At 48.8% G+C, this 12,168-nt stretch overlaps 1 protein-coding gene across 3 annotated transcripts in view; it reads left to right on the top strand.

Annotated features, from left to right (window-relative positions):
- The first annotated feature begins 7,253 nt into the window (after positions 1–7,253).
- The window catches only part of GLIS1 (GLIS family zinc finger 1), a 211,177-nt gene continuing 206,262 nt past the window's right edge, over positions 7,254–12,168 (top strand). For all 3 annotated transcript variants that reach the window (XM_055815769.1, XM_055815770.1, XM_055815771.1), the window contains exons 1-2: positions 7,254–9,809; positions 10,597–10,980. In XM_055815769.1, the coding sequence (XP_055671744.1) occupies positions 10,629–10,980 (352 nt within the window). In that variant the 5' untranslated portion in view covers positions 7,254–9,809; positions 10,597–10,628. The remainder of the gene's footprint in view (positions 9,810–10,596; positions 10,981–12,168) is intronic.

Below are 12,168 nucleotides of genomic sequence, written 5' to 3'. Positions count from 1 at the left end.
TGACAGTGAGTGGTTGTATAGTAATAATTCTCTAGGGGGCCTGTGAGGTTTGGGTAAAAGAGAAAACCCCAAATCTACAGAGGCCTGTATCTTGCTTTCCTCAGTACCAGAGCCACGTAATTTTCTTGTAATGCAGACACTGCATGTGTTAGATTTTATAGTGAAAATTTGAACTATATTGTTCCTTTTGCATTGAGATGGCTCACAGCAAACAGTGTAAGGTGATGGACAGCCTTTCATTCTGTTTAAAGGTTAAGCACAAAGACTTTTAAAGCTTCCCCAGGCTTAACTTCTACCACAGGTTTGACTATTATGTCAGTCTCTTGCTTGCCTGCCTTATTAAATAATTTAATTTGCTGATTTTCTGGTGTTGCAATATCCACCTGGAGTTAAAATGGTGCTTTAGCTAATACCTCAGGTGTAACTGTTGACCCAAGTAATTCAGCCAAAAGTTTCCAATAAATTTTTCATGCATTTAAACAGGTGCAGTTATTTTTTTTTATTGCTCTGGTATTTTCTGCAACACTGCCACAACTATAAGCTGTAAGTTGTAATTAACAGTGTTATGGCTGTCAGCAGCAGGCTTAAAATGTAGACTTCTTTTTGATGCCTAAGTGCTTGAGGTCTGTCCTCCTTGTGTTGCAGTAGAGATTTGCACATGACATCTGCTAATGTGTGTGTGATTAATGGCATTCTCTGTGCATGACAGAAGAGCTTTCAAAGCTGATTGCTTTGTGGTTTCTTTAAAAGCTCCAATTCTTAAAGAGCTGTAAACTTTAAGCATTTACTTAAAAGTGCATCTTTAAGTGTGTCTTGTGCTGGTGAATATAAGTTTACAAGAATATGAAGCGTATGTTGGGTGCCCTCTGAAGATGTGGTAACTCGGTGCACAACTCAAACAGGGATACCATCTTATTCTAGTTTTGGCTTTGGGAATAATTATATTCCTCTGGCAAACTGCTGGTGTTTCAAGTCCTCTTATGTACTTCTGTCTTAACATAAAAATAATCAGTCTGTGAAGCTTCAGTGAGGTATGGGAAGAGTCAAGTTCATTTCTGCATTCTGGGCGAGGGAAAAAATAAAGCCTTTTTACAGTTGGTTTTTATGTAACTGCAGTTAAATTTGAGCCCTCAAGCCTGATTAATATTTCTTATCTGTTTAATCATCTCAAAGCTGAGCTGCATCTTCTTGCTGGATTGCCTATCACATGTACAAGTGAAGCTGACAGTGTGCTGGTAACCTTGTGAACTACCTGCCTCTCCCAACAGGTCAGCTGTAGTCAAGACTTATCTGAAATGATTTCCACTGCAGCTGCAGAAAGGTGTGCAGTTGATGGTTCAGGTCTGTTTTCCTGTTGCAATGGAGTAATGAAATAGAAGCTTTAACTCTTAAATATGTAAATACAGAAAAAATACCCTGTCCTGCTTAATACTGAGATGTAACTTTTAAAATTTGGGCTGTGCGTGGACAAATGCAGTGGCCCCAGTCCTTGGAATTACTGCACACTGCTGTACCCGAGGGAGCTGGGCAGGAGCACTTTGCCACTTTGGAGAATTGTCTTGATGCCAAATACAGCTCAGGGCTTGAATACACCCTTGAAATGAAGTGGTTTCGATTCTGTTGCTGCTTACTTTGAACAGAGGCTGTATTGTGTGTATTGCACTTGGTGTCTTCGGGCCTCCAGCAGCCATCTTCCCACCTACTGAGATACACGTACGGCTCTGAGGACAAGGCACGCACCCCTGCAGATGCATCCAGCTGCAACTATGGAAGTATCAATCTCTTGCTGATGAATTTGCTGGTACCTGTTCGGTCACAGGCAAGTTGTGTAATCAGTGGGCTATGGGCTCACCAGACCTCCCCCCCCAACTGCTGGAACTGGCTGTGTGTGAGACCTGATGCTCTGCCCGGGGGCGGGGGTGGGGGGTTGGGTATATGTGAGTCTGTGTGAGGTGGCCCTAGGAGCACCCTTGGCTGCGGAGGCTCTTCTTGCTATGTGCATTCCCCAGGGGATAAGTGGTGGCAGCTTGCAGTGCTTGCATGTTCAGGCAAGCATTTCATAGCTGCAGGGCTTGGCACGCTGATGGCAGCCTTGCTCCTACCACTCCCAACACCACCTTTCTACAAAGATGCAATAAAAAGGCGAAGGTCTGGGTGGAATCATCACAGATGCTGCAAGCCCAGGACCCTCTCCCACAACCCATACTCCCATTTTCCCCTATGGTCTTGGTATTTTCCATCACCAGTACTGTGTTAATGTTATTTGCTATGTGGATCAAATGCATCTGGGTGCTGTGGATGTACCTGAAATGTTGTTTGCCAAGCTCTTGTGTTTTAACGGGATGTTCTCACATCAGAACTGTTGCTTTCCCTTGCTGCAGACTCATGGTAGAGAATTGCATCTGGCATATCTGCTTTGGACAAACCTGTAGTACAAACAAACCGTGCAGCTCCCTTGTGTCCAAGAGAACAGCCTGAGAGCAAAACCTACACCATACTCTGTTTTCAGGAGACAAAAAAATAAATTAGAGAAGACCTCACCTTTCTGCCCTTGTTAAAATCTTGGGACTACAGAAGAGCTAGTTAGTCAGTAGAAAAATGAACATAGTGTCTCTGGAGCCTGCCATGAGATCAAAACACAAATTCGAGGGGGAGCAGTTTCTTGGGTGGCCTGCTGGATATGCTAGCTGATTCCTCTAATAGGTGATGATGGCATAGGAGTTCTCTCTCTTTTTTCTGTGGTTTTTTTTTTAATCCCCCTAAAGATTCAGCTCCTGATGTAGGAAGAATTTCAGAGAAAACTGTGGCCTAAAACGTGTACTCATCAAGGGAACCAAGTGCTGAGCGTATAGTGAGTTTGCCTCCCTCCCCTGCCCCAAACACACAGAAAATACAGGCTTTGCCCTTTGCTTCTTAAATAACTTTTAATTCCAACTGTTAAAACACAGTGATGGGGCAAGCTGTTGTATTTAACTGCATCTTGTCTGGAAAGGCATGGTGAAGAGCCCTGGAGTGAATTTTTAAGGAATGGGGAGTGGGACTATATAGCCGCCTGTGAGTCAAAGATTGTTACAGGTTGTGTGTAAGCATCATTCGCCACTCTTGCTCAGCAAGCTCCAGCTGTGGGCTTAGTAATGTTGGATGTTTTGGATCAAGAGGCCGGCAGGGTGCCTACTTCCAGGGCAAGCTTTGAGGACCAGGTAGATGGGGTAACAGCTCTGTAAACCACTGGGTTCCCTGTCCGTTTACCAGCAGAGATCACTGCTCAAAGCAGGTTTGGGGAAGCGCTGGGCTGCGGATCTTGTTGTCAGTGGTGGTACAAAGTTTGAGCACAGGGCTGCAGCTCACCGTTAGATACAGGAGGGAGCTGCTGCCTTTGCAGACCCTGGCAGTCAGGTCTGGGGAAGGCTTCATCAGCAACCACAACGAGTGCTGTAGGGAGAGAAAGCCCAGTCTCATAGTGCAAGTTGAACCCTGCCAGGGAGAAATGGGTTTGTCCTTGCCTCTATCACAGAGATCCTGTGCAGCTCTTCACGGGTGGCCACTCTTTGCAAGTCTCCTGGTTTCTGCATGCTCTGTTTGGGAGACCAAGAGTTGAGTTTAACTGGTGGGACTGGAAATGTGTTCTACCACATACAATGAAGAGAAGTGCTAAATAACCTGGAGTGAGGGAAGCAGTCAGTCTTTGTCACAAGTTTAGCACTCAGACTGAAGCTTTTGGCTTGTGGGTCTCCGTTGTAAAATGGGGCTTAGTCTAACTCCACCCTCCCTCACCTCTGATGAGGGTAACACAGTATTTGTTTGCAAATTGGTAGGCCTCTGCAGTGATGGACACCAAAGAAATGCCCTGGAGTAAACTAACAGTTCTGTATTTTGCACAGGGTTTCGTTGATGTGCAGTAAATATAATTCGATATGTGGTCCAGACACCAATAAAGAGAGAACAGAAGAGCATCTAGCTGCACATTCAGCAGTCACTATCTTCAGTGCAGTGGATATATGGATCCCCAGGCAAAATAACTGTGGGAACATGTTATAATGCTAGTACTGTAACTCATTTATAGCAGATGTGAATCAAGGTTGTACCAGCAGTTCTAGACCTGGCATGTCCCAGTGCTGAGGACTGGATTTTACAAGCTGAACATTTTTAAGTTGTGCTGTCCTGGGTTTTTTGTTTGTTTATTTACAAGTTAAGTTTATTTTACTACCTCTGTTGTGCATGCATGGTGTGAGAGATGAATCTGTTTATGGACTGATGCTGAGAAATAGTACAGATGAACTTCTGAAGAAGCTAACTGCAGGTGTAAACAACCATATCCTGAATGGAGGCTGGTCAAACCCTTCTTTAGACGTTGTTTTCCTGAGAGTTGTCTAGAAAGATCTGCCCATTAACTGGAGAGGCAGGAGGGAGGGACACATCTGTAGTGTTGCAAGACTACAAGAAATGACAAGCATCTCCAAAAGCCACTGTAAGAAAGACGAAGGTGGATTCAAGATTACCGTATGATTTTTCCAAAATGTGCTAGCTATTGAAAAGACACTTGTTTTTAAAAGATAAGTCACAGTGAGGAATTTCTTTTTTCTAACTACAAGAGCTATAAACAAATCTGTAAGTTATGAGGCAATAGTTGAGGGCATTGCTAGATAATGTGTGGTCAGTTTGACCCTGCTGTCTTAATTTAGGAGGTCATTTTAAAACCACTATAAAGAGGGACTTTGTGCTGCCTTAAAGGGATATAGGCAATCTCTAAGAAGCGGGCATACTTATGGAGACAATCCCTTTGGCTCAGTTTTTGTTTGGTTGTTTCTTTTTTACTATCTGTGGTGCAGTAAATTAAAACAAAAACAAGTCTGGACTTGGCATACCTTTGTAAATAAACTGCTGTGTGTGAATCGACAGCTTGTTTGCAACCAGGTTATTTATAACAAAGTTGGTTATTTCTTCCACTGGAGAGCTTGTTTTGCCCTGTATTAACAGAATGCATATGGTAACACCTCCCACCTCTGTCTATACTGCAGCAGTTAGACAAAGGCCTCACAATTCCAATTGTGTCCTTTTGAAATTTAATTTTGTTGCCTGCTGGAGTAGAAGCAGGGATTTCAGTGGGTGAACTAGAGATTTAATACTTCAACTCTGCTTGTTTGCTCTGTGCAGCTCACCTTACCTGTATCCGTTCTGCTTCATTCCTCTCCTCTCACGGAAGAACTGCTTGGGGAACTGGAGTTTTCAGCTTCTATGAGTTTCTCGAAGATCCGGTTTGTGACCAGCTATAATGCTGAGGGCAGTTACAACCGTCCATTCCTGACAAAGGTAAAGAGCACATTTTCAAGACTGGATTTGGTGAGCTGGGGTCCCCTTCACATAATGCCTTTTTCCCCTCTCCTGCTTCCCTCTCCTTTTACAGATGATCTCTCATTGTCCTCATGTGTATTCATTGCCCAGGCAGCATCATCTCAAAGCAGGACAGCTGCTCCTCTGCTTGTGCAGCTGTGACCACAGGGGCTCATGCTGGCTGGAACAAAGAGGCTGCATGTCTGCAAAAGCACCTGTAGACCCTGAGAAAATCACTGTCATGGTGATGACCTGATCTTGGCTGGTATCAGCAGGGAAAAACTGAAGTATCTAACTTGTTTCAACTTTGTTTTTCTCCTCACTGCTCTGTGAAAGGTTTGAGTTGGGCCTGGTATGATACAACCCTGTGTGTGCTCACAGCACAGTTATGCTAACTGTGCTGGTGCAGGACTGCCTGCCTTCTGTGGCTGACACATCCAGGAGGTGGTTTTGGTGTCACAGCCTTGTCCTACCATCACCAATGCCCAGAAAACTTGTAGATGTTTCAGTGCTGTCAGGCTACAAGACACCAGTTGGCAAAAGTAGCCCAGTTGTGCCAGCGACTGTCTGTGTCCTGGCTTTTTCTTAGTTGCTGTGAGGTTTGATTTCACCCCAGCCTGAGCTAGTCTTAGACTATTGTTTTCTCTTTCTTTGGTCACCAACTAAGAGTTGAATGGGTGGATGGGTAAGTCTCTGGTTACCTATCGATTGTGTCCTACTCACTTGACCCAGCAAGAGGATATTCAGGCAAGCAGTTGCATTCTTCTGGATGTTTTTTGTATCCCAGATTGCAACCTCACCTTTCATATCTGACTTGAAATGAAGCAACCCCCAGGGGTTATCTTCAGGGACTGAAGATGGCCTGTCTGCCTCAACTGGAAAGTCTGCTTTGGTGATGGTGACTTAACAGAGGGAAGAGGCAACTGGGCTAGCTGTGGGTCATGTTATGACCCCTGACCCACAGCCCTTGGCAACCAGAAATGTTGAACAAAAAGGCTAATATGGAGAAATCTCTTCCCCATTCTGCTAAAGGGAGAGTATTGCTGTCATGGGGAGAGAGGCCAGTGACTGGTATTCACAAGGACACAAGGAGGGGAGACACCTGTCTAGCTCATGGATGTAGTGACAACACTGGGTGAATCAGTATTTGTTGTACAGCTTGTGCATACAGCGAAGTCATGGTGACCCAGGGCATAAAACAGTCTTAGCAGCCACGATTGCACTTGCTTGGCCTTTGTTCCAGAACCAAAACATACCAAGCGTCTTCTGATTCAGCAGGGAGAGAAGGGGAACTGCTTAACTCTTTCATCAGTACAATGATTCAAGGGGTACTTGTTCCTCCCATGTCTGTGGGCTTGCTGGAGGAGCCAAGTAATTGCTTTGGAACAGCTCTAGGCGTGGTGTGTCTATCAGGCACATCTTAGATCTGGAGGAGGATGTCCATCCACTGCCTGCTTCTCTTGCTCACACCCAGGGATGGGCACTCCCAGCCAGATACTCCCAGCAAAGACAGGGCAGCTGCCAAATGCCTCACTCAAAACTGAGGAAATGGTGGTGTAAGAGAAAGTTTGAGCCCGTGGGGCCTCATTTCCTATTGAAGGAATGTAGGAAAGCAGCTTGAGCTATGCAGTCTACATCTCTTTGAGATAATCTGCCATGGACAAATCTACCTTGCTGTGAAGGGCCTTAATCCTACACACTATTGAAGCTTGGAGCTGTGATGTGCTGCAGTCCGAAGCCTTCCTGGTTTTGTGTTTGGTTTTTTTTGTTTTGTTGTGGGGTTTTTTGTGTGTGTGTGGTTTTTTCTTTTTTCTTTTATTGGGGGGGGGGGGGGGGGGTTGGTTGGTTGGTTTTGTGTGGGGTGTTTTTTTGTGTGTGTTTTTGTGGTGGTGGTTGGTTTTTTGTTTTTTTTTTTTTTTTTTTGGGCAGCTCAGAGGGTGCCCAGAGCTCGGGGCAGGCTCTGTGCCCCCACCTGCCCGCGGAGCAGCCCAGCCCTGGGCTATTGCTGAGCGAGTGGCGGCACCTGCCGGTATTTTGCAGAATATGCCGGATAATGGTGATCAGAAGAAATAGAATTAATCAGTGTATCCGAGCAGGATGCGCCTGGCCTGAGATAGGGAATGCAGAATGATGTGGGGTAACGAGGTCAGAGCATCCGAGGTGCCGAAGCTGTCCTTTTTCCTGCTTGCTGTGGGAAGATCCCTAACCATGGAAAGAAAATCTCTCTAGGAAGTTGCACCATATATGCAAAACTATGTGTTTTCTAGGAAACCCCCTCTAGTTTAGATATTTGGGCAGTGCGTATCAATATAGTTGTAATAATTTGCACAAGATGAGCCCGTGTCCAGGATCCACCTAAACACTACTTTTTTCTTGTACAGGAAGCAGTGGGATCACCCTGGTTACACTGTGTTCTGGAATAATATTTCCTTCAGTAAATTTTACAGCCTCTTCACGTCACTGGGGTTTAGACTGTTACCACAGTGTATTTGTGTCTTAAACTGCTGTTTCTGGTAGCATTGCCAGGTGCCTTTAGCATTTCCAAATCAAAGAGAAAGAGTGGCTTGGTCCTGAGGGCCCCATAGATGGATGGGACTGGGGAATGGATGTAGGTTAGCAGAGCACTGAGACGTGTTGTGTGGCTGTAGAGAACAGCCATGCAGAGTGATAATGTATGCTGGAAACTTTTACTTTGTTTTTAATAAATCCCCAGGATATCACCCTTAAAATTAAGTGTTTGTGCCAGCTAGCTGATATTTAGTTTTGTTTCCAGTAGAGGTAAGGTGGGAATCTCTCCCTTGTAGCATTTTGCTCCCACTAACATATTCTGAGGACACTTACAGGTTTTCAACTGCATTTGTCAGAGAGCCATTACCTTCTGACAATTTAAGATGTGGCCTTAGAGAATAAAAAGACCCTATTACTGCCCTTGTTGAGGGGAAAGGCTGGCAAGCTCCTCCTTTGGTAGACCTCAGGGTATTCACTCTGGGCAGGAAGAAGGAGAGGCACTGCAAATGAGACTTCATTAGGACTGCTGCTCCCAGAACTGCTTGTTCCATCTCAAGGTCTCGTGTCTTTTGTGGAAACTTGCCTCCACAGCATTCATAGCATTTGCCAAGAAAAAGTCATGTCCTCTTGTCTTGACCGTTCCTTTACTCCACAGGGTGGCATATGTTATTAAGGGGTTGGACAGAACTGCGAGCGAGGCACTCTGTGCTGCATGTGCATTGCCAAAAGATAAAGATATCTGTCATCTAGCTGTGGGACACTACTCAGGAGGGGCGTAGCAAGATGCTAGTTCAGTAGCTGTCCCTCCTCCTGCTTGTGCTAAGTCTCCCAAGCCTGTGCTGTAGGTTTGATGTGAACAGGCATGATTTCCAGCTGGAGGTAGGTCTCATTTAGACCTGTGTAAATCAGATTGTAAATCAGACAGATCTGATTTACACCTGTGGAAATCAGGGGTGACTCTCAGTCACTCCTATCTTTGAGCTGTCCTGGTGTGTTACAGAGCTGCTGTGCTGTACCTGTGCTGATGGCAGCATGTAGGGCAGCAGGGCGCAGACATCCCTGAGCCAGCAGAGAGTGGGCTGGTAAACCTCGCTGGTGCAAAGCTGCACATCGTAGCTCAGCCTGCATTTGCTTGGAACCAGGCCCAAGCTAATAAACCCAGCTAGATTGCTTCCAGACCTGAGCTGGCCCAGGAGGAGCCAGCACAAATGTCACTGCTCTGTGCTGCATGCTCTGAGCTAGCCTCATTGTCCCTGCCGGAGCGGGCCAGCTCCAGGCACCTGTGGGACAGGAAGGGAGTGATGCATGGCCACCGTATAGAGAACAGCACTGAATGCACCCCAACCTGCGTCATCCAGGAGCTGCCTTGGCCAGGTTGTACCCCCCTCTGCCACATCTCCTGCTTCCCAGGCCCTTGGCCAGGCTTTTGCGCTCTCCCGCTGCAGTTGCTGTGGCTTTTGCACAGGAGTTGTTTATAGGGTGCTGGTGGGTGGCTGGGTGTTCGCGGGGGCCCTGTGGCACCCCGTGGTGCCTGCCTGGCCCGGGGGCAGCCGGGTGCAGGTTCCCTGGGGACTGGCACTGAGACCCGCGGGGCCTGCGGGCAGAGCGGGGGAAGGGTCCGGGCCTATGGGCGGGCACGGCGAAGGTATGGGGTGCCCAGCCCGCTCCCCTTCTCCAGCTGGGCGAGGCCGTGAAGGCCGGGCCGGCGGGCAGCCCCCGCCGCGCCGCTGTCAAAGCCCCGAGGGGCGGCCCCGGCGGCACAGCCCTCCCCCTGCCCGCCCCGACTGGCCCGAGCGAAGGGCTGGCCCCGCCGCCGCGCCGGGGTAATGGCCCGGGCCGCCTTCACTCTGGCAGCCGGCCCTGCGGTGGGGGAGCGGGGCTGAGCCCATGAGCCCGGCGCGGCGGCAGGACGAGGCGCGGGGGCGGCGGGAGCCGGCGGCCGGCGCGTCCCCCCGGGCGGCCCCTCCCAGGTAGGAGCGCGGGGGCGCGGCTGTCACAGCCGCCGGGGCGCTGCCCGTTCACACGCGTCGCCGCGACCGGTGACCCAGGGGCCGGCGTGAGCGCCCGGCGTTGGCAAACACGCCCCGCACGGGGCTGTGTGCGCTGCCGCCGCGTCCGCGGTTGCCTGGGCGGCCGCTGCTTGGATGCCTCAGCTGAAAGGCACCGGCCTCCGCGCAGCCCCGGCCGTGGGCCGGGCCCCCCGCCCCTCCCAGCCCGGTTCTCCTTCACGGGAGCGGTTGGGAAAAGCCCGGCGGTGTTGCCTAGAGAGGGAGGGAAGCGGACGCGCGGCGCCAGCCTCCCTGTCCCTCACGGGCGAGCGGCCACTCGGTTCTAACGACCTCCACGGCACCCCCCCCCCCCCCCCCCCCCGCTTCTTCCCGCTCCGGCCGGGTGCGCGTGAGAGCGCGAGCGAGGCTGTAGGCGCGCTGCGCGTCCCGCGGGCGGCGGTTAACGGCCGTTGGCGGCGCGCGCGGGGCTGAGGTGAGCGGGGGCTGAGGTGAGCGGGGGCTGAGGTGAGCGGGGGCTGGAGGTGAGCGGGGGCTGGAGGTGAGCGGGGCTGGAGGTGAGCGGGGCTGGAGGTGAGCGGGGCTGGAGGTGAGCGGGGCTGGAGGTGAGCGGGGCTGGAGGTGAGCGGGGCTGGAGGTGAGCGGGGCTGGAGGTGAGCGGGGCTGGAGGCGGCGGGGCAGAGGTGAGCGGGCTGGAGGCGGCCGGGCTGCGGCGGCCGCCGGCGCTGACACCCTGTGCCGCTCGGTGCAGGAGAGCGGCGAGGGCCCTGGCAGCCGGCGGACATGCACTGTGAGCTCTCAGGGGGTCAGAAAGCCAGCGCCGGGCCGGCCCGCTTCGAGGGGACCGATAAATGCCAGGGAGCGTCTCTGAAGGAACTGCCGCGGGTGACTCGTCCCAGCACTGGTAAAGCTCTCTTGAATCCTCAGATGTCCTTTAAAATAAGTGTCAGCAACGGCAGTGACCGTACGGAGACTCAGCAGAGCGCCCCTGAAATGTCAGCACCTCTGCTAGATTTCATCCCCAAAAGACCAAGCATATTCGAGAGGATCCCAATTCTGCCAAGGGCACAGGAGCTGCGATGTGCTAGAGGCTCTAAAGATTATTTTCAGCAGCAGAAACATCAAAGCATGAAGGGTGAGTTTAAAAATGCATGAACTGAATGCTAACACCACCAAAAAAAAATACTTACCAACCGACCAAAAACGTGTGTCGTGTTTTTAATTCCGCACACACCCGCGCCGATGTTTTCTAATTTGTTTATTTAACTGTAAGTTTTAAAACTTTTTTTCTGTGCACTTTGGAGCAGAGGATATAACAGTCTTTTTTTGCCATGAGAAGCAGAGTGTTTCTCAATATTCTTTAAAAATCCCAAGACCCGATGTTCTTTAGTTCTCCTGAGTGACTGCTACTTGGTTTGGTTGCTTCTTGGAGGCAGTTGTTTTGAGGATGGTGCTGAACACTGGGTTAGTCTGTCCTGTGCCTGAGCGTGCGTGTGGGGTGTTTGTTTGTGAGTATGCCTGACTGACAATAAATGCCTAGTTCTTATTCAGCAGTTTCACCACGGTTGCTTGGATTTATAGTTTGTATTTCAAGGAGGTGTTACAAATGCTGGATTCAGGCAGTGGCTCCTCAGACTTGGGATTCCTGGTGCCTGGAAAGGCATGCCGTAAGGTCAAATTCTGCTAGTTAACAAATGCCTAATTTTCATCTATCCATTGTTAAAGAAGTGGCGCTGAAGTTAGGTTAGGAATTGCCCACTAAAATCTGTAAGTTATCTGTTTGAACTAGAACTTGTTAATTGGCTGGAATTTGTTAATCGAAATTTAGTTTTAAAATAATCCCTATAAGGTATCACTGGATGGGATCAGAGGGAATTCAAGCATTCCTTTATGCTACAAAGCCACTTGCAGAGACACATGTGCATCTAAGGTTATTAATTATTAAAGCAATGTTTTCTGTAACATTAAAAAGGTGGTTCTCTTTTTTTTCTTCTCAGTCCTTTCTCATTCTGTTTTAGAGATGTAGATGCTGCTATCTTGTTGGTGTAAGACAGTTCCCACCAGGATTTTTTCAGTGCATCCCTTTCTATCCATTCTTCTTAAAAATAAAAGTAGACTGCATGCCCTTGAACTAGTAACATTTTCTTTTGTGAGCTTGTTACCTAGGGCGATAGCACCTTTCATTGCCATGAAGTTATGTTAATGAACACCTCAATCTGTGCTAGGTCTGTCCAGCTAAACTGTAGGATGTGTTTGTTCATCACCAGTGAATAGAGAGTAGAGCAGCAGGTTATAAATTACCTTTTTTATTTTTCTGTTTGTT

The sequence above is a fragment of the Falco peregrinus genome, chromosome 10, assembly GCF_023634155.1.
Source record: "Falco peregrinus isolate bFalPer1 chromosome 10, bFalPer1.pri, whole genome shotgun sequence".
Lineage (NCBI taxonomy): Eukaryota > Metazoa > Chordata > Aves > Falconiformes > Falconidae > Falco > Falco peregrinus.
Note: the sequence above shows the minus strand (reverse complement) of the source record. Positions and strands in the feature narration are given on the sequence as shown.